Here is a 23,681-nt window from a genome sequence, read left to right on the forward strand (position 1 = left end):
AGTTTATGAAGGCAGCATTCAATAGATATGTTGTTCGCCAATTACGATACTCCACAGTCCTGTGTGTGCAGTTCAGTGGTTGGTGTAAAGAGAACAAACAGCATGTGAAGCAGCAAATAGAAAGTGAAATTAAATTCATAAACGGCAATTATTTCACCCAAAACGGCAGCTGTGATGTAAAGTGTGGCAGATGCTTCGAGGTAAGCTGTGCCAGTGGCTCGTCTGATAGTGATTTGCATCCAAATACAAAACTGAAATACTACTACATTGTTCTTAAGGCAGCAGCCTAAAGCAGCGCTCACACTAGATGTTTATCACATGAAATTTCTACAGACATTGCAACAATCGTAACATGATGTCACACTCTGCAGCGACTTAATTTAACATAATACATCCAAAATGTAAAAATATATAATCTACTACACTTTACTGAAACGTTGCAATCCTACAGATTTAAAGTTTGTGTTCTTTTAAAATCAGCTAAGAGGTATCAATCTTCTGTTGGGCACACATCTTCACTTGATACAAATTTGCAAGGCAGAATTGATCAAACCTGACCTATAAAACAGCGGAATTCACATGAGCTTGCACTTCCTGTCTCCTGCATTTCACAATGCGTATGAATGAAAATCACTAAGCTTTCAGATGCAGCTCAGACAAAGACCCCTAAATGCTTTGGCTTGAAAAGGAAAGTCCCTGAAATTTTGATTTGAATAGGCTAAGGACTTATGGTAGCACTATAAATAATAAATGAAGAACATTATCAATACTCTGAAGTTTTGATATATATCACTTAACAACACAATTGTTAAGTTGGTTCAATTGTGTGTGTGTGCTATAAAAGGTCTTCTTGCATGTGTTGCATTTTAAAAATTATTAAACAAATTAGATGTTTAGTACAGATCAGATTTAGAAACTGTTGTCTTAAAGAATTTATTGGCAAATTTTACAAAGCCCACATTGTACATTTTCTGATAATAAAACAACATAATTCCACCTGGTCTGCTGAAACATGTCCATTTAATTACAGTAATTATATTTCTGTTTCACTTTCATAATTAGCAATTTTCAAACTTGGATTCACGTACAGCTCCATGTGACGTGCCAATGAGCTCTACTTTTAAGTCCATTTTAAACATTAATTCTTTTTAGATACAATATTTTAGAAATTATAAAACTATTTCAAATCTCTTTTTTTTTTTTCTTCAAAATCTGTGATTTGAAAGAAACTGATAAGGCTACAGTGCCTTGTTATTAAATACATTTTTAAATGTGACCAAGAGTATTGAGCAGATAATCATGACCTTTCTTTTGTGACTGGCCAATCACATGATACTGCTGTCTGAATTTATAGGATATCTCAGCTGTCTGGGTAAAGGTCTGGCTGGATGTTCTCATCATGATGCAGAATGGGAGGAACAGTAATCTCTGATTTCTGTAATATAAAAATAAAAAAAAAATTAGTTATTGTCAGCACAAATGAAGGCCAAGCACTTAACAACAGCAAACTTACTAAACAGAGTCAAAACAAAAAGATATCCGGATTCCAAAGAATACACACTTCTGTAATCTGCTTCTTTAAAAGAGGGGGAAGAGTTCATTCTCAGAAGCTGAACAGGTTTTTTTTTTAACAGAACATATTGTCTATTTCAACAAGTGTTCCCTAATAATTATGCAGAACGTACACTTGTTGGTCATTTTATTTAATTATACAGCTTTCTAATATTAGTGATCCTCTTTGCCCCAGGACAGTGCAAATTTTTAGAGACAAGGATTCAGAAAGATGCTAGAAATACTCCTGGTCCATGGTCACATGATCGCATTAGTGGTGGACGAAGTACACAATTCAAGTACTTGAGTAAAAGTACAGATATGTATAATTAGAGTTGTCAAATGTACCGACTTTGGTACCACGTCAGTACTGAAATTTAAAAAATGTGACGCTTTGAACGCTGTTGAGAGGATTCGTAAACACCTCTGATTGGCCAGTGTGTTGACGCACTCATTGGATATGTCTGATTTGCTTCAATGATCAACACTTCAAAAAAAGTTGTAAATAATCATCAATGACGCTCTTCACCAAGCGTTTACACAGATACACACGGGAGCGTTTGAAAGCAGACGATTATCGCGGACCAGTCCGCCTACTTTCAAATGCTGCCGCTTTCAAATTCAAACACTCCCGTGCGTTGATCATTGTAGACAATCGCAGACAATTCCGATGAGCGCATCAACACAATGGCCAATCAGAGATGTTTACGAATCTTCTCGATAGTGCTCAAAGTGTCACATTTTTTAAATTTCAGTACCGACTGATACCTAAATCGGTGCTTTTGACAACTTGCTTTTTACTCCAGTAAAAGTATTAAGTATTATTATCCTACTGCTCAAAATAATTATGAACGATTATGAATTGTCAAATAGCCAACACTAGTCAGTATGAAAAATGAACGAATACAGATACATTATATACAATGTGTGCTGACAAACAATGTAAAAAGTGTGTACAGCATAATAATAAATTCTTCCTTCTTTGCTCAGTACATAGCCCTATAGAGCACCAACATAAAGGGGAGAGAAGCTCTGCTCAGAAAATCCAATCCTTGCAGGTTGACGTGTTCAAGCCAAGTGACTGTTGATTTGGTTAATGGTAAACTGAGGTCAAAGAACAATAGGTGCTGTTTGGTTGTTATGGCATTCTCTTTTATGTGTGCAGGAATACTGGATATGTTTCAAAGTAGATTCGAATTGTTGCTTGATGTGTGTCATGACCAACTGCTACTGGAACAAGTATGTCTGTGAGGAAATTTACAAGTAGTTAGTACACCTTTGGTAGGATTCTCCTCACATCTGCAATAGTACTTATCAGCACCTGGTCACCCAGCATAAGGGCAGATTCTGTAAGATTAGATTATTGTAACTCACTGTATATGGCTGTTGTTAGCCAAGTATTGTTAAACTACCAGTGTTCAACTGGTTCAAAATATGGCTGTTAGATTTTTAACCGGCACTCATAAAAAACATGCCTGTATCCAGTATCCCATTAGTGTATATAACTTGGCCCCACCATATTTAGTACAACTCCTTCATATTCATAAACCATCTAGGTCTCTCAGATAAGCAATTCAGAGGATCCTAGACATTCCAAGGACCAGAGTGAAATTGAGTGGAGTCCAGGGATTTGCAGTAGCAGCTCCAAATCGCTGGAATAATCAAGCGCAACATCTTACCCTCATTTCACACAGCAAGCTTCAGTGGCACGTGAGCGGCGCATGAGCATAACTACATCGCCACTGCAGCTGCAGACACGTGCGATTATTTACACTGGAAGCGTTTGTACAGCGTCACTGCAGTGGCGCCAAGCTACAAGCTAAAGTTAGCATTTCTTTACAAAGACAACTATAAATTTGTTTTTGTAAGTTGGTCATTTATAAACTTGATAGTCTTGAAAGTTTGTTAACATGGGGAGGTGTACAACATTCTCATGTAAACATAAATAACAAACAAACAAACAAAAAGCCTCGTGTCATATTGCTGCACATGAATCAGGTAAGCTTTGTGTTTACATCATCTGCTGCTTGTATATGTTACAATACAGCAAACTCGGCGAAAAAAAGACAGCAAACTCAGGTTTGATTTGGGTGTTGCTGCCTATATACCTGTCTGTGTAATAACTAAAAGAATGTTTATATATCATATTTTCTGGCTAGTTTACTTTAGTTTTTTTTTTTATAATACATACATTTTTTTTTTTTTTTCTGACATACTCCAATTCTTGTTAAAACACACTAAACATGCTTATTTTGTGCATTTTGAGCACTTTTTGTGTGAAATCATATTTATTTTGTCCATCAAAAGTGTGCTTTCACTTTAATTGAGTGTCAATGGCGCAGCAATAATAGACTCGGCGCCGAAACCCCAGATAAAAGATCATTTGTACCATTGGCGGTGACGGTTTTAAATCAAATTCTTAATTGAGGTATTTGTCTGGGTAGGTGTGTATATATATATATATATATATATATATTTATTTTTTTTGTTCTTCTATGTGTTTTACTATGTGATATGTGAATGTATAGTATTGTCTGCTAGGATGTATTTTCTAAGCCAGTGTCAAAGATGAATTTCTGTTCAGGAAAACTGTACAGACAATGATGCTTGACAATGAAGTTAAACTAAACTAAACTGAATAAGGCCCACTGCATTTCTTTTCTTTTTTTTTTTTGCATTCTCTATAAGTTCTGAGAAAGACTGTCATGCATAAACAAAATCCCAGGAGACCAGACATTTCTGAGAAACTCAAATTATCGCTTCTGTCACAACCACTCAGATCACATTTCTTCTCCATTGACCCTATTTCCATTCAATTTTTTGTAATTTACTGCCACGGTAACACAAAGTGTTACACAAAGTGTAGCGTTATAAATGTATATGAATTTTGAAAAAAACAAAACGACTAGATTTGCGATGTTGGTAACATTGGAAATGCGTCATCACAGTCTGAAAATGCCCATTCTGATTTTGGCAAGCCTGTGTACCTAATAAAGTGGTAAATATAGTGAATATAGATAAACAGAAATAGATCAAGTGCAAAAACTTTAAAGGAACCAAAAATGGGGAAGACAGAATCTGCATAAAACAAGTTCTCAGAAAGTTATCTTGGGCATTCTTGGCACTCAAAACAAGATTAAATGTCTTATGGCCACTGAGTTACGACTCGCTGAATACCTTTGTAAAAACTGGTTCTTCATAAAAAGAATGGGGAAATAAATCGACTCAATCAAACTGTTAACATATTTGCTGTCTTTATGTTACACTGGTAGTCTTTGTTTATGCTCAGGTGTAACCTGTCCTATAGTTCAGTGGTTCTCAAACTTTTTCAGTGTGTAGGGTACATCTGTTTGTGCCGATGGGGCAGTTGTCACGCTAACTGGCGCATAGCCCTAAACAAAAGTAGATAATATTGAACATTAAAGCTGCTGTCCGTAACTTTTTTTGTGTTCAAAATTTACAAAAATTATATAATGAGAATGTACAACATGAATCCATTTTCCAAACCGTGGTTTTGTCTTACCCTGAATCATTATGGTACACTTATAATAAGTGTTTATATTCTGACTATTTCAGACTGGACTGGTAGGACTCGCCGCAGAGTATCACAGTAACTGCGTGACTCGCCATAGACATACATGGAGAAAAGTTATGGAGTCAAATTAATGCCTTAAAGTTTTGCAAAACAAAAAAAAGAATTGAGCAATAAAAAAATGTTTTGCAAACAAAACAAAAGAATTGCAAAGGAAAAATAAAGTATTGAGCAGAAAAAAATAAGTTTTGCAAGCAAAAATAATAAATTGCAAAATAAAATAACGTAGTGCAAAAATAAAAATATAATCAATTACAAAAATCAATGACAGCTGTAATCCTATTTTATCTTTGCCACATATTTTTCATGCTCAAACCTACTAAATCATTTGCAACGCTCATTTTATTCTGCGTTTCAGTCAAGCGTGCGCTCACGATACCGGCTTTCGTTTGCGCTGCACTGTTCTGTGCGGTTCTCTTTATGGCACTGGTTTGACGTGGGGGTGGAGTCAAGAAACGGGGGCACGCCCCCGCGAAACACGTCATCGGCAGGAGACGCAGATCGCAACAGAACAGATCAAGCATAGAGACAGAGTGCATTTATTATAATCTGAAAACCATGCCCACCGGGGGAAAAACAATCCAACCGTCTCCATTGACTTTGTAATGCATGAGGCTGCCTCCTTGTCTTTTCTGACTCATTACAAAAAACAGAACAATGCCTAAAAGCTGCTGTGTGACAAGGTGTACAGCTAACAAGCTAAAAAACCCAGAAATAAGTTTTTATAAGCTGTCGACCCCAAAAAACGAATGTTTAAGGACACAAAAGTGGATACAGGCAGTGAGACAGAGCACAACAGGTCATATTACTATAAGAAATGCATTGGAGGGGGTCGTAATTGGCGACAACATATGCTAAACAAACCAACAAAAACAAACCATTCATTATTTTTAACCATGTCAAAGAATTATTTCACCTGTCGCTGATTACGTTCCCCTCCAATGCATTTCGCGGGGGCGTGCCCCTGTTTCTTGACTCCACCCCCACATCAAACCAGTGCCATAAAGAGATCCGCACAGAAAAGTGCAGCGCAAAAGAAAACCAGTATCGTGAGCGCACGCTTGACTGAAACGCAGAATAAAATGAGCGTTGCAAATGATTTAGTAGGTTTGAGCATGAAAAATATGTGGCAAAGATAAAATAGGATTACAGCTGTCATTGATTTTTGTAATTGATTATATTTTTATTTTTGCACTACTTTATTTTATTTTGCAATTTATTATTTTTGTTTGCAAAACTTATTTTTTTCTGCTCAATACTTTTTTTTCCTTTGCAATTCTTTATTTTTGTTTGCAAAAAATTTTTTATTGCTCAATTCTTTTTTGTGTTTTGCAAAACTTTATTTTTGTGCAAAACTTTAAGGCATTAATTTGACTCCATAAAAAGTAGCTCCGGCTAGAATGTTCTTCCGCAAGATGCGTGCAGTTCTGTTTATTAACCGCTAGAGGGCCAAAAAACGCGGACTGCAGCTTTAATGTACTATCCACACAGAAGATGAATAGGCCTACTGAACATTTCATTTACATATATGTAATTAATTTAATTTAAAAAAAAATCTAGAAATTCTAGAATTCCGCCCCCGGCAATTCTTGGTCTTTGTCGACACCAGTAATTAAGATTGTTGAGTAAAACACTAAAGCGGCATTACCAGAATGGTTAGTTATGTCAGTTCATTAGCTTATGCGTGGGGCAGGCGAGTAAAGAGAGGCTTGCTGGGGTTTGGATGACTTACTCTGGACTATGCTCTGATAGGCCACTGCTGCAGGAGATTCTGGAACTTCAGTTAGGAAAGACTTTCCTTCGTCACAGCTTTTCCCTTTAAAAGCAAAATACAGAAGTACATTTTGAGAACTAGAAACTGCTGGCTGCAGACTTTTCCTCATGTTTTAGAAGAACTACTGTAGGGAGTTTTTTGGTACTTGACTCAATCTACTGACTACACACTGTAAATATAAAAACAAGGAAACACTCTCACAAAATCAAGAAATGGGATGCACCGCAGTGCTACGGTGTAAATTGTTAAACTTCCTCATATCCTGACCACTTAATGCGGAACAAATGTAGAATAGCATTTCATTACTATTTAATCTGGTTTAAAAATTCTCTTCCTTGTAAACGGTGAAAGACAAAGGCTTCTTTTACCTATCCGTGGGTCCAGGGGTACTCTGCCCAAAAGAGGGAGATTTAGTTCTTCACACATTCTCTGTGCTCCTCCTGTGGTCGGAGGAAATATCTGTGAAGTATTCTGTAAATAGAGACAAAGGGTAACAACAGGCAATATAAAATGTGACAGGTCAGTCACCCTTGTGTTGTTTCAAACATGCACAACTTCTTTATTCTGTAATAAACCTAATTTAATTTAATCGTCTTTTGCCATGCAAGTACAATGGAGCTTTCAAAGAGGATGCAAAAGCATCATAAAAAACCCAACCCAAGTCAATTAAAGAGGTTAAAGGATTAGTTCACCTGGAAATTACCCCAAAGTTTACTCACCCTCAAGCCATCCTAGGTGTATATGACTTTCTTCTTTCTGATGAACACAATCAGAGTTATATTAATAAATATCCTGACGCATCCAAGCTTTATAATGGCAGTGTCCGGACAAACAGTATAAGCTGAAGAAAGTGTATACATCCAAAGCAAAACATACTCCACACAGCTCGGGAGGGGGGAAGGGGGTGTTGGGGGGTACCTTCTGAAGGGGGGGCCTTCTGGAGCAAAGCGATGCATTTGTGTAGGAAAAATAATATCCATATTTAGCAAGATATGAAGTAAAATATCTAGCTTCCACCAGACCGCCCTCCATATTCAACTTAGAAAGTGTAATGCCTCTCGCAGTTCAAAAAGCTTACGCTACGTCCTACACCTTCCCTATTCAACTTAATTAAAAAAGCTTAACTGACGTGACACCAGTTTACATTTTCTTCGCAAGTTGAATTTGGAAGGCGGTCTGGCAGAAGCTAGATATTTAGGGCCCGAGCACCGATGGTGTGAGGACCCTATTGGAATTGCTCAGCCAATTCTTCTTCTTCTCCAAAATGAATCGCATTTTTGAGGGCCTAAACATTCTCAAAAACTCATGAAACTTTGCACACGCGTCAGAAGTGGTGAAAATTTACATCTGATATGGGTTTCAGAATTAGGTGTGGCAAAATGGCTCAATAGCGCCACCTACAAAATTTCAATTAAGCGCCCTTCGTGCTACGTTTCACGTACAGTTATGAAATTCGGTAGACAGATGTAACAGCCCAATACCTACAAAAAAGCCCCTGGGTGCAAAGTTTGTAAACCCAACAGGAAGTGAGATATTTTGAATTTTTTGAAGTTTTTGCCATTTCCACATGTTGTACTTTAACGAACTCCTCCTAGAGCTTTAATCAGATCAACATCATATTTGGTCAGTCTAATCTAAAGGCCTTTGAGACGTTAAATTGCGAAGATCTAGAGTTTTCACTGAAGGGCGTGTCCGTGGCGGCCTAGCAAAGTTCGATGTTTCGCCATGAAACAGGAAGTTGTTGTAACTCGGGAATACAATGTCTGATCTGCCCCAAACTTCACATGTTTTATAAGAGTCCTGACCTGAAGACATCTATATGACAATATTCAGTTACAGTCATAGCGCCACCTGGGGGCAACAGGAAATTACATGTTTTACACTGTGATAAACTCCTCATAGAGATTAAACCAGATCAACATCATATATGGCCAGTCTAATCTTAAGGCCTTTGAGATGTTAAATTGCAAAGATCTTGAGTTTTCGTTGAAGGGCGTGTCCGTGGTGACCGACAAAGTCTGATGTTTCGCCATGTAAGGTGAATCACTTTTTTGAGGGCCGAAACATGCTCGAAAACTCATGAAACTTTGCACACGCGTCAGAAGTGGTGAAAATTTACATCTGATATGGGTTTCAGAATTAAGTGTGGCAAAATGGCTCGATAAAGCCACCTAAAAAATTTCAACAAAGTGCCCCTGACACTATGTTTCACGTACAGGTATGAAATTTGGTACACACATCTAACAGCCCAATACCTACAAAAAAGTCTCTTGGAGTGAAATTTGAAAACCAACAAGAAGTCAGATATTTTGAATTTTCTTTGCAAAATTTGTGCAGTTTTTGCCATTTCCAGACGTTGTACTTTAACAAACTCCTCCTAGAGCTTTAATCAGATCAACATAATTTTTGGTCAGTCTAATCTAAAGGCCTTTGTGACGTTAAATTGCGAAGATCTAGAGTTTTCACTGAAGGGCGTGTCCGTGGCGGCATGACAAAGTCTAATGTTTCGCCATGAAAAAGGAAGTTGTTGTAACTCAGACAAACAATGTCCAATCTGCCCCAAACTTCACGTTTTATTAGAGTCCTGACCTGAAGACATCTATATGACAATATTCAGTTACAGTCATAGCGCCACCTGGGGGCAACAGGAAATTACATGTTTTACACTGTGATAAACTCCTCATAGAGATTAAACCAGATCAACATCATATATGGCCAGTCTAATCTTAAGGCCTTTGAGATGTTAAATTGCAAAGATCTTGAGTTTTCGTTGAAGGGCGTGTCCGTGGTGACCGACAAAGTCTGATGTTTCGCCATATAAGGTGAATCACTTTTTTGAGGGCCGAAACATGCTCGAAAACTCATGAAACTTTGCACATGCGTCAGAAGTGGTGAAAATTTACATCTGATATGGGTTTCAGAATTAAGTGTGGCAAAATGGCTCGATAACGCCACCTAAAAAATTTCAACAAAGTGCCCCTGACACTACGTTTCACGTACAGGTATGAAATTTGGTACACACATCTAACAGCCCAATACCTACAAAAAAGTCTCTTGGAGTGAAATTTGAAAACCAACAAGAAGTCAGATATTTTGAATTTTCTTTGCAAAATTTGTGCAGTTTTTGCCATTTCCAGACGTTGTACTTTAACAAACTCCTCCTAGAGCTTTAATCAGATCAACATAATTTTTGGTCAGTCTAATCTAAAGGCCTTTGTGACGTTAAATTGCGAAGATCTAGAGTTTTCACTGAAGGGCGTGTCCGTGGCGGCATGACAAAGTCTAATGTTTCGCCATGAAAAAGGAAGTTGTTGTAACTCAGACAAACAATGTCCAATCTGCCCCAAACTTCACGTTTTATTAGAGTCCTGACCTGAAGACATCTTCATAACAATATTCAGTTACAATCATAGCGCCACCTGCAGTCAACAGAAAATTACATGTTTTACACTGTGATTAACTCCTCATAGAGATTTAACCAGATCAACATCATATGTTGTCAGTCTAATCTTAAGACCTTAGCGATGATAAATATCAAAGGTCTTGAGTTTTCGTTGAAGGGCGTGTGTCCGTGGCAGCCTGACAAAGTCTGATGTTTCGCCATGAAAGAGGAAACTGTTGTAACTCAGGCATACTATTTCTGATCTGCCCCAAACTTCAAATGTGTGATAAGAGTCCTGGCCTAAAGACATCTATATGACAATATTCAGTTAGCTATAGCACCACCTGTTGGCAGCAGGAAGTGTGGCACTTTTACATGATTTTGCTATAATTCTCCTGTATTTACTCGCTCACATGCATGTCGCCCACTTTTCACTGTTTTCCTGAGGCCAACGGGTGGCGGTGAGCCCGGGTGCGAGGGCCCTTTCATCGCTGCTTGCAGCTTTAATTTACTTTATAACTTGTTAAAATATGGACATTTTTCTTACACAAACACATCACCTCGCTTCAGAAGCTTTATACCCGTTGGACCCTTTCACCGCCATTATAAAGCTTAGATGCGTCAGGATATTTATTATATATAACAAAATATCTCAGATTATGTTCATCAGAAAGAAGAAAGTCATATACACCTAGGATGGCTTGAGGGTGAGTAAAGCTTGGGGTATTTTTCATTTGAAAGTGAACTAATCATTTAAACTTACATTTGTTCCATTATTTATATTATGTGGGAATGAATCAGTTCTGCAACTTAACTTAGCAGCAAAGAAATGTACAGCTATACAATGGAAATCTACAGAACCTCCTAATCCTGTTGTGTTGCTGAGAGAACTATCATCATATGTTACAGCTGAAATATAAATCTCTCAATTTTAAAAAAAGACATAATTTGAGAAGAACTAGGGCAAATGTATAGATTATATGAAAAACTGTGATGCTACAATGAAAGATATGGTAACATTGTGATTGTCTAAAATGAATGAAATTTACCCCGTTACATGTATCATCACATATATTAAAAAATACTTTTTTCCTTTTTGTTACTTTATCATGATGCTTATTATTTTTATGTAATTAATTTTATTTATCCGTTTTATTTTATTTTATTCTCTGCAGCTACCCACTCTGAAATTAGTCTGCTGTCTACCCAGAGGGAGGGGAAGGTGGTTTAGAAAAGATTGTTGACTTTAACTCTGAATTACCTCTGTACACAGTTTCCTAAAAGGGCACTAAAAAATTCTCACATGAAAACTTGGCATGCAGCATACCGACTCAAAAACTCAAATGTTACGCATCTTCTGAAAGAGTACTGAATCTCTGGATCAAAACATAGGTGAAAAAGCAGAAACAAATGATAAAAGCATTGCTTATAACAAAAAAATAAAATAAAATAAAAAATCTTTTTGTTTAAAATGTTGCTTTTTTTTAATTAAAGTTACCCATCTTCAAGTGTTGATAAAAAAGAATGCATGAAGCTAGAATACATTTTTTGTTCTAAAAAAATAAGGCTCTGTTCTTTATTTTGATATAGTGCATGTTCAGATATTCATACAACAAAATATTCTGGGGGCCATGAAAATTTTGTGAAAATTATGGTGCTTTGGCATCTACTTTGAAGCTTGAAAGCTCCAGTCCCTATAAATTGTGAACGCCTGGAAAAAAGACCAGGAAATTTCTGTTTTCCTTCTACGTAAGGAAGTTTACAGGTTGAAATGACATGAGGGTAAGTAAATGATGTCAATAAAAATAAAACAAAAAGAAGAAAATATCAAAATTCATTACACAAGTTCAAAGAAAAAAATCTTGTGAAACACTGTTAACATACAGAAAACATTAATGATGATGTGTGCTGTGTTTTGCTGTAAGATACTGCATTTAAACTCGTATACTATACCTTGCATTTAGGACAAACAAAGCTACTCATGTTTTCAATCACACCTATGATGGGCAATTTGACCTTTTTACAGAATCGGATCTCTTTTCTCACATCCTGCAAAGACACTTCCTATTTGAGAAGGGAACAATAAAAAAAAAACATTATACAACAGTCAAAACATGCAGTTACATATTAATAGGGATCTTTATATTTTGAAATACTTGTATAAATGCATTACAAATACATCAAAATTGTTTATGTTGGCTAATACTTTTCTTCTCTTGCCGCACTGTAAACCCTAATGCTCAAAATAATTAATTGGTTTGAGTAGGGTAAACTTAAATGAAACAAATTGGTTCAATCAAATGAACTTTTATGAGTATTTAGAATGTTCTTTTTCTTTCGAGTTCACAAAACTGAAACATTTTAAGTTATCTGAATTGTTTCATTTGTTTTATGAACTTGTTAACTGAAACTGGGCTGGGATTTCTATTTCCCAGCATGCCTTGCCATGACAGTTGAAAGGGAGAGTATAAAAATGAAGTGTTATATAATGTTTTTTGTGCAAGATTAATGTTAAATGTGAGATTTAGTAGTGTTTGATGTTTTGCTATGCTACTTTAGAAGAGTTTCTGTTATGTGGTTTGTTTTTTTGGTCACCAATTGTTCTATAATGATGTACACCTTCAGCAATTGTGTACTCATTCAGCAATAAAAGCTTGCTAATTGGTAACACAATAGAGGGTATACATCGACGTCACTTTCCCGCCGGAACACGCTCCCTCTCAGCTGGACTCAGTGGCAAAAGAACCTGCTGCATGACTGGATTTAATAGGGGAAACTGCGAAAACAAACGATTACACTAAATGTTGGACTCAAAAATGTTCCTTACAACTTGTCAAATAAACCTAATCCATGGATATTGACATGCAGCCAAGAGTCGTGTTTCCTGACATTTATATGTGCCTGATTTCAACGCCGGGGAAATACATAAAGCAAATCTGCCTGTGAATATTTTATATAACTACAATATAGGTAGGTTTAAATCCGAGTAATCACTTATATCAATGTTATATATATCGTCATATTGTCCAGCCCTAAAACTTGTATAGTTTTTGTCAGTGTTTATTTAAAAACACCCAATTATGCAGAATTTAAGATAGTAAATATTTAATTGATGAGTTGTCAACACAATATATAACAGTACAATATATACGGTATGATTTTACCTCAAAATCCAACAATTTGACACAAAATGATAACTGCAAATCCATGTTTCTCTGCTTGAGTCCAACTGTTTCTGTGAATTGCAGTGATCCATTTGCTTCTTTTTTCTGTTGCTTTTGGCACTCTTTAAATATATACCTCAGATTTTGTGTCAAAGCCATTTGTACAGACAATCACAAAGCTCTTGCCCGTTTTGGAAGTGTTTTGTGTGTTTTTCACGGCATTCACACTGAAAACCAATACTGCCGTTCAGTCTTTGTGCAACTCAGTGGGAGAAACCGGAGTCATAACGGTCACGTGCATACCCTCTATTCTTTGATAGCATGAACTGTGTTACCAATTAGCAAGTTAGCATTTACAGAAGTAGCTAGTTAAAGCCAGCCAAGTTTCCACTACTAAAAATATTTAAGTTGAGATTACATGATAATTTTATGGTAAACGTTTAAATTAGCTCACTGTGTTAAGAGCAATTAAAATGTATGAGTACAAACTAAAAATCTGCCAGTTCTGCTTACTTCAACTTTGAATTTCTTAACTTAAAAATGCTTATGCAACTGATTACTTCAAATTTTTAAGTTTTGCCAACTGATTCGGTTTTACAGTGTGTGGTAGCAGAATGTGCCACGACAAGGGTGACCCTAACCGCTATAAAGCAAACATTCAATTTAAAGCGTACCACTGCAAAACAGCCTGGCCGTTTAAAACACTACAGTGCTGAAAAAAAGACCTTTGACTATTTTGAGGAAGTTTAAGTGCAGCTGTGCCCTTTCATGCTCTTTAAACATGAAACATCTTTGATGTTACTAATCAACTGCCAGTGCCTACTCAGTGCTTAAATACTTAGATGTGAGAAATATTTGTTGGTGGCTTCTTTAAGCATGTGTGCAACTAAGAAGTGCAACTTGTCTGAGGACATAAATAACTTCTTCTTTTTTATACATCGTTCACACCACTGAGTTCCACTTCACTGGTAACGTGCAGGAAATCAACTATTTTTTTAAATTTTCAGTTAAGTGTGAAAGCCTGTTGTTTCTCACACTTCAATACATCTGAACTCATAAAATCAAACTGAATTATTTTGCACTGGTTCTTTATGTTTTTTTTGTTTTGTTTTTGTTTTTAATGCAAATCTTTTTTTTATTATTATTATTATTTGAATCTTTTTTGTAATGCAAACTATATCACAACATCTAAAAGCAACTTCCTGGAACATGCAGTGTTTCGCATGTCTGAGTTTTCACCTGCGGGGTGGTGATAATGACCGCCCCATCGATGCCAGCGCCGCTGAGATACTGCACAATGGACAAGTGCTCATCAGATGTTCCTGGGGGTGTGTCTACAATCAGATAGTCCACTTCTCCCCAGTCTACATCCCTCAGGAACTGTTTTATCATACCTAAACAATAGCAAGACACCGAAAATGAGACAAGGCACTCTAGCAAATGTATTAAGTTGCAAACAACTGCACTGTTTAGCACTTTAGTCTTATCTTTTGTGAGATGCAATCTCAGAGATGCCAAAACTTTCTACATAAGCTGTTATACTGCAGAGAGAAAGTACACCGATAGTGATTTACTTCCTTTAAGACAGCAAACAAAAACACAAGGAATGTTGATGCTATTTATCCAATGGATGCTATGCTCCAGGCAAAAAAGATGACTACACACAGCCAATTACTGAAGAACTTTTACAAAGTACAAAGATGGTCATTTATTTGTTTGTATTTTTTTTAAAAAAGCGCTTCAGTTCGTTGAGTGCATAGCATCTTACTTTAGTTTTTAACTACTCACTGCTATGTGCTATTGGTATTTGGTTTGTGCCATATAAATATCATTGCCTGTTTGGAAAAAAGTTAAATGTTGGTTGATGGTTCCAGCATGTCACCCTGTTTCCCTTAAAGGGTTAGTTCACCCAAAAATTAAAATTGTGTCAACATTTACTCACCCTCATGTCGTTCCAAACCCATAAATCTTTCTTTCATCTCCGAAACACAAATGAAGATCTTTTTATTAAAATCTGAAAGATGTCTGTTTTTCCATTGATAGTCTGCACAACTACCACTTTGACGCTTCAAAAAGTTAATAAAGAGATTGTAAAACTAAATCTATATGTATTGAGCAGTTTAGTCCAATTTTTTCTGAAGAGACTCGATCACTTTATATGATGAACAGACTTAATTTAGGCTTTTATTTACATATAAACATTCATCAATTCACACATCAGTTGTAGTTAATGGAAGCTCAAGCATGTTAGCTTGAAGTGCGAGAACCAATGAGGTTCATTCTCGTGTGTTACGCAGGATGTTTGTGCTTCTGGAAGATGTTTGTTCTCGTGCATCAAGCAGGCTGAGCTTCTGTTTATATTCACTGATTAATGTTAATATGTGAATAAAAGCCTAAATTTAATCTGTTCATCATATAAAGTGATGGTGTCTCTTCAGAAAATTTGGACTAAACCACTCAATTCATATGGATTAGTTTTACAATCTCTTTATGAACTTTTTGAAGCATCAAAGTGGTAGTTGTGTAGCTGTCTATGGAGGGACAGAAATCGCTCAAATTTCAAAAAAATATCTTAATTTGTGTTCCGAAGATGAACGAAAGTCTTACAGGTTTGGAACAAAATGAGGATGAGTAAATGAGAACAAAATGTTCATTCTTGGGTGAACTAGCCCCTTTAAAGTTGATTTAAAGGTGCAGTATGTAATAATTCTGTCCGCTAGAGGTCGCTAGAGGCCTATTCAAAACAAAGGTGTAGCTTGATGACGCCAAGTTTGAGCGCGGAATCTTGGGACATGTGGTCTTCACCTCAACGGCTGGTGGAAAATAATCTGGATAGGACTCGGGAAGAAATCATGTTCATGGATGCGATTATTAACGTTACTGTAGTATGAAGCAGAGCAGGACCGAGTGTTGTGGGAGCTGAATGAGGCCGCTGGAGCGATTGCGCAACACACACCTCACGAGCAGCGGACTTTTTTATGCCACAGCCGCCGGCGCCGCTTCTGCTTTTCCGGTCATGAGTATGAGGTAACGCAGCTCTGTTTATTATATTAGATACATTTGAGTGTGATGAAAATGATGTTATAACGTTACTCTGTGCGTTCGCTCGGCGGCTGCTGAGAGACACTGTTACACACTGCAGTAAAATAGATCGATTTTAGAATATCATTAAATGCTGCATGGCTTGTGTTGATAAATGGCATGAAATTAATTTTAAAACGTATTGTATGATGGAGAAAAGTCTGTATTACAGTTACTAAAAATAAAGCTGCATCTGATTATGCTATGTTAGCTACTTGACAAAATAGCGTTTTTCTCTGAGGCATGGTAAAGCATGGTACTCGCAAAAAATCAAGAAAATTAGATTTAAACAATAAGACTAAACATGTTGAACTATATAACAACAATTAGTTTTCTGTTCCCTTGTCTATTAAAACGTGTAATATATTAAAGCGTCTTTAGTGTTTCCATGGTTTCCACAAAATAAAACCAGAAACTGAGGGTAACGTGGGTATGACGCAATTGACAGGTGACTCCTCACACGTCCCGAAGCCTTGGTTAAAATTGCAATTTTCTCATGATTTAAAAATAGTTGAAACATTTGGGATATTGTAAGTACTCAAGTGAACAAAATATATAAACTGGCCAAGTGGTTTTTGGATATTTTACAGCAAAAATATTACATATTGCACCTTTAACCATATAACTGAACCTTAAACAATAACTAATATTATTTGTCAAATATTTTAATGTTTTTAAAAAACTTTCTGTTTCCCATGTCCATTTAAAATCAGACATAACCGTAAAAGAAGAAAGGCAGACTCACTGACTAAATGAGTCAGAGTCAGTGAAAAGAGTCAGTTAAAAAAAGTAATTTTGTTTGCAAGTCAGACATCACAGCTTGTGTTGTGTTTGATGTCGCATGCAGGAAACAGAGGCACATTAACCCTTTCAAAATTATATCTGGAGAAATCACATATCGATTGACTAGATTTTTCATTTTTGTCACAGAATTATATTTTTTGACACATTTGCGAGCATTTTAGGTGCAGTCCGGAGATTTGGAGTATAATCCTGGTTTTCTAAAACAAGGCCAGAGTTATTTACAGTAAGACTTTCTCACAACTCTAAAGTAAACAGAAAGTACAGAGATAACAGAGAGCTTAACACAAAAGTAAACACAGATAATACAGAGTAAAAATGACAACATTCCATGTCTGGTATGATAACATACAAAATGTACCACACAAAATCATTCTGGTTGCATAATAGTCACTGTCCTGCCAAACCACCCACCTGTGATAAATGATCAAACATAGTTAAAGATGTCATAAAAAAGGAAAAGAAAGAAAATATATTGGTTTTCTAACAGGTAAATGTCACCGTCATACTTTTATTTATTTTTCATTTTTGGACGAACTATCCCTTTAACGTTCTGTCCATTTGCATTCAGTCGCAGGTTTTACATGAAACGATCAAAAAACAAAACAAGTTTGCCAGAAATATACGTTACTTCCTAAAATGCAAAAAAACAACAGATGGCTCGACATCTGATAAACATGCTCAAAAACGGCTATGTGCAAATTTCTTTGTGCATGAGATTCGACGCCAATCAAGAGTCATTCAGCTATCATATGTACATCAAAGGGGCTGCTCAACATCTTTCATTACTGTATCAACAGAAGACAGAATAGAGAAGCCACATTCAACACACCCATGAAACAAAGTAAAACAGAGCAGTCCTCATCACAGATGAGACATTAAGATATCAGACAGTGGTTACAATACACAGCATGAGGAAGTGAAAATCATCCAGTCTAAACTTAACTTTGGGCTTCAGAAAAACAGAGCCACATTGCTCTCTTTAGAGAACAGAGCTTTTCTGAGCATGTCATCATGGAACATGATGGCAGTTTTTCTGTTCCTTTGTAGTAAAGGGTATAAAACACATTTAACAGTTACACTTTATTTCGATAGTCTATTTTAGACTCTCTATTAACTATTAGTAACTTTGAAACAACATGTCAATAAACTCTCATTAGAGTGTTATTAGATTATAGTAGACTTTTAGTGGACTGTTGGTGTTGGTTAGGGTTTGTTTTTCACCCGACTGAACATGTTTAATCAGTGTTTGTCTGTGTCTGTTGGGGCAGTGTGAACATGAAAGTATTTTTTTCACTTGTTTGTTGCCATTTATGTGGTGTGAACTGGCCTTTAGGGTTAGGTGTTAAGGTTCGGTTGCTTGTATAAGTTGACATTTAGATGCAAATTTACTTATAGTCAGTAGAATGTTTGTAGGAGGACCATCAAAATAAAGTGTTAGCAGATATTAAGCAGACAGTGTCATAATACTCTAATGACTGGTAGCTGACATGTAGTTGTAAAGTTAATTATAGTTAGAAGAATGTCTAAAGTGGACCATCGTTACCAATATAACCTATATTACTTCTAAGTCTAGTGCAGAAAAAATGATGAATTTTATACAATGCATTTGATTTCCATTTTGATTTGGCCAAGTTCCGCTAATAGTCATATCTGTCGGAACTGAACAGTTTTTTAAATTTAATTCTGAAAGCAGTACTTCTGCTTCAGAGTTTTACTGTGGCAGGAAGCTAACACTGCCCTTGTACAAGGTTCCCACTCTAAGCTAAATGTTAAATTCCCTGACTTTTCCCTGACTTTCACCGACTAAAAAGAGCTGACATAAATCAGCCATAGACAGTATTTTAAAACCATCCATTTGCAAGCTTTATTTCCTTGTTCACAGACATTTTCAGTACAAAACTAAGTTAAAAATTTTTACCCGTTAAATGCACTTTGATATTTTTCTGTACTATTTCTACAGAAATTAATTGATAGTTTTTATGCTTTCAGGGGTTAAACGCTCTACAGGATTTTCTGTTTCTTATCAAGTCTTTTAATTTCTTCACATTTAGTTTTGGCAGATTTTTGCATCTTAGACTGTTTGACACTAGGTTATTTCTGTAAAATGGTTATGATTATAAATGCAATAATCTGAAATAATTATTTAATAATTATTAAGTCCTGGAAAACTCATATTTTTCCTTCAGAAGTAATGTTGATAATTTATCCAACGTGTATATATTATTTAATTCATATTTATTCATTCTACCATGGTGAATAAACAACGGTAACGGCAACGCACGACCAAATTGAAAATTCTGTGCGACTGCCACTACGGGTCCAAATGCGACAGTCATATCCTAATGTCGTGTGCAGTGAAAAGGCGGCTTTTTTTTTTAAAGCTTACCAGCCTAACCAGACATGTGACAAAGCTACAAGATGACAAAATCAATCATAAATCACAGCCAATCATAACTGAGTGTGGGCGGGCTCTGTTCGCAGCTAAACACGAAAATCAAACAAAATGAAACCATAAAACATTATTCAAAATACATACTCAGTGACTGACAATCTTTGTCATGAAATACACTTGTTTGAGCTTGAATATAAGTTTACATGACTTTAATAGCCACTATGAGAGCAACAATGGATCATTTAAATTAAAGGAAACGAACATTCAAACTGTAAGCAATAAATACTTTTCATTGTGCATTTATGTCCCTGTTCCCTCTCTATGACCTGAACTATTAGCTGCAAAATACCAGAAATATAGAAACCATTTCAAAAATAGAATCCTTTGTCGTGTCATGGCTGGTTAGGACAGTCTTTGAAGTGGTCATTTTGTAGCCAAAGCTCTTGAAATTTGCATTTTCCTGGCATGTTTGCCTTAGTTAACAGGTACAGGTGACTGCATTTGACTTAAGTGATTGCCAGTTGATGAGTGGGAAGGGAACAAATTGCAACTGAAAAATAGCCTAACTATAACAATATGCAAAATGCGTGACAACGCAATAATAATAAAAAAAAATATATCGAAAAATTACATTTTGATGAATGGAAACTACAATTTAAAGGAACACTCCTTTATTTATTTTTGTTTTTTGAAAACAGGCTCATTTTCCAACTCCTCTAGAGTTAAACAGTTTTACCATTTTCGAATCCATTCAGCCGATCTCCGGGTCTGGCGGTACCACTTTCAGCATAGCTTAGCATAGTTCATTGAATCTAATGAGACCATTAGCATCTCGCTCAAAAAACGACCAGAGAGTTTTGATATTTTTCCTATTTAAAACTTTAATAAACTTTAATTTCTGTAATTACATTTATAATTACACTGTTGACCAATCACTTACACCTTAACCCACTCTTAACCTCCTGCATCCCTCTTTTCTGTAAAAAACTTTTCTGTAGTTACATCGTGTACTAAGACCGACAGAAATTAAAAAGTTGCGATTTTCTAGGCCGATATGGCTAGGAACTATACTCTCATTCCGGCGTAATAATCAAGGAACTTTGCTGCCGTACCACGGGTGCAGCAATGTCTGGAATAGACCTTTTAAAATTCCATGATATTCCAGAAATTCCATGACCAGCGGGAGCCCTGCTTGTATCAGCTACCACTAGTTAAAAATGCCATTTATTTAATTACATTTACATGTACACTAAGAAGCAGCAGTTATTGCACACTGATTGGCAGAGATTGAGATGAAAAACTACTGAAATGAAACCTGCAGATTAACCAAGTGGAAACATTTTATTTAAAAACAGCTACATGAAACCAAACATGCGGCAACTAAGATATACTTAACCATTAAACCAGCAATCATGTGACTGCTACCCACAGTAAAAACACCACATGTACCCGTCATCTTTTACACAGAGGACCTGATTAGACTTGCTCTGGAAAGTAGGCAAACATTTAGGGTGGGCATTTTCATACTCCCCCAACACCAAGGTGTGATTCATGTATTCAGACTTTTTAATACCTGCATTATGACACTTTTTTTCACGAGTGGTCTGACAGATGTGTTTGAATTCCCTAGCATTTTGAAGTAGAGCATTCTGGGTAGAATTCAAAAAGGTCACATGGTTGTGTGGGCTTGTGCAGGACCGTCATAATAACTATGCTGCACTATCAGGGGTACCGTGCAAGTGAACAGATTTACAAATAACTGCTTTGAGGTCAGTTAGCACACATACTGTCACACTTTTGCTTTAAATGCAACTCACAGCTAAATTAAGACTGCTTTACTATGAGGAAGAAAATTTAAACCTCTAAATAAAATATATAAAAATGATAAAGTGAAGTACACACCATTCTTTTTGGGGCCTCTCCAAATAACAGCATCATCTGGACTACTGAGCAGAAAGCCAATGGACATGACCGCCAAGTTGTCCTCAACATACTAGACATAGAGAATATATCAGCATGTAATAATGAACCAATGAAGGGGCATCAGAATTAAAATCAAAAGAATATATATATTTTTTTAAATCTCACCACTGGGGACCAGCCTGAGCCACTCTGGTGAACCTGCAAATAAAACAAAGACAGTTTGTTTGTTTATACTTTAACGCCATGCCAGCTACCCCAGCTATATTCATGGCGAGAAAGAGATTACAATTTAAAAATAGGTTTTTTAATTTACTTCATTAAAAATCTTTTCATAAGAGTCAACTGAAAAATAGAGAATTCCGTCCGCCTTTATATTAGTTGGCTCAAAGATAAGTACAATGTACTTATTGTGTTCATACTGTACTGCAAAACACTTTTTAGGTGGGATACGGGAAAGGTTAGGGACAGGTTTGGTGGTATAGTTAGGTTTGACCTCCTAAGACCCGGGAAAAAATAGAAAAACCATAAGAAACAAATAGAAAAAAAAAATTTTATTTGAAAAATGATACTTTATTCTTATGTTATGCCATGTCCTCATAAGTGGACAACAGGACTCAGTTGTTTAAAAAATTAAAATGACACGAAATGACATGTATAGGCAAAAACAATGGGATTTTTTTTTTCATTCACCAATCAATTTTATGTTGAGATTTTTTTTTTTTGAACCAAACTTTGTTTAAAGATGTTTCTCAACCATGTTATGAAAGATATAATGGAATGAACTGATATACCATTTTACTTTATGCAATATGTGGGTAAAATGGCCATACACAGGTTTTCCCATTCAATGCAATGTATCTATACACGGTATCTAATTAAACAACATGTAATGAAAAAAAAAAGTGTAATAATGGCAGTAATAGTTGGCAACATTTTCATAATAATATGTAATATTTCATAGGAATATTGAAATGTAATTTCTTCCCTATGTGGGATTACAAAGTTAGCATCTGTTTAAGGTCTACTGATCTTACATCCGGATATAACATCACATGAAAAACTAAGGGGAACTACACTGTATTGGGCATTCAAGGTGAACACAATGGCATTTATTTACTGATTAGATTCAATATAGTTAGGGGGTTTTGTCAGTCTTTGATCTTCCTACTGAGAATCAAACTATGTGTGAATGTTTACATAGTCTACATATGTTACATAGTTTACATAAAACCGTGACGTGTATGGTGTCAGAGAAATTCACTAAAATACAATGTCCTTGTACAAGGACAGAGGGATGCAGGAGGTTAACAGTGGGTTAGGGTGTAAGGGATTGGTCAACAGTGTAATTATAAATGTAATTACAGAAATGAATTACAGATGTAATTACATGCAGGTTTTTTAAAAATATAAGTAAAAATATTGTGCAAAACGTATGTACACAATAAGTGTATTGTATCAAATAATTAATTTAAATGTAAGTAGTTAAGGCCACCTAATATAAAGTTGGACCAAGAATTCTAACAGAGTTCAATCTATCAGTGATAATGGATTCAGACATGAGGGGCATAAAGGAGGATCTTCACCCTTAACAGAAACGTATGGGTTAAACAAAGAAAGAATAAAATTATAAACCACTCAGACATCTCAGCATTCTGACACAAGTGTGATGCATAATGAAGTCTGTCTCTGCAGTAACAAACCTGCTCCCCCTCTAAGCCCATTATTCTTGGTATAGATGGTCCACAGATGTCCACATCTAGGAGTGCTACCTGGAACATGAATAAATAAATAAATTAATTAATTAATAAGCATGACAACTGGCATAAGGTTGGTTTAATATAGATATGAATTAGGTAAACATTTAATGTCTAATTTTTAGTGTGCCTTTTAACCAGACGTTTGATTAAGCGGAACAATTATTGTATAAAAAATGTGGCAAAATGTGTACATTTGATTTGTCCAATTTAGTACCCTGCTCATATTTTTTGCTTTAATAAAACAACAAAACAAAGCCAAGA

The 23,681-nt window shown here is 35.9% G+C and overlaps 1 protein-coding gene across 1 annotated transcript in view; it reads right to left on the reverse strand.

Annotated features, from left to right (window-relative positions):
• Window positions 1–917: 917 nt before the first annotated feature.
• Window positions 918–23,681, reverse strand: part of nubp1 (nucleotide binding protein 1 (MinD homolog, E. coli)) — a 32,803-nt gene continuing 10,039 nt past the window's right edge. Inside the window, exons 4-11 of the mRNA XM_048202775.1 lie at window positions 23,364–23,432; window positions 21,829–21,861; window positions 21,643–21,733; window positions 14,703–14,857; window positions 12,253–12,363; window positions 7,286–7,388; window positions 6,876–6,959; window positions 918–1,435 (exon numbers count right to left, since the gene is read on the reverse strand). Of these exons, the coding sequence (XP_048058732.1) occupies window positions 1,398–1,435; window positions 6,876–6,959; window positions 7,286–7,388; window positions 12,253–12,363; window positions 14,703–14,857; window positions 21,643–21,733; window positions 21,829–21,861; window positions 23,364–23,432 (684 nt within the window). The 3' untranslated portion in view covers window positions 918–1,397. The remainder of the gene's footprint in view (window positions 1,436–6,875; window positions 6,960–7,285; window positions 7,389–12,252; window positions 12,364–14,702; window positions 14,858–21,642; window positions 21,734–21,828; window positions 21,862–23,363; window positions 23,433–23,681) is intronic.

Source organism: Megalobrama amblycephala, linkage group LG1 (assembly GCF_018812025.1).
Source record: "Megalobrama amblycephala isolate DHTTF-2021 linkage group LG1, ASM1881202v1, whole genome shotgun sequence".
Classification (NCBI taxonomy): domain Eukaryota; kingdom Metazoa; phylum Chordata; class Actinopteri; order Cypriniformes; family Xenocyprididae; genus Megalobrama; species Megalobrama amblycephala.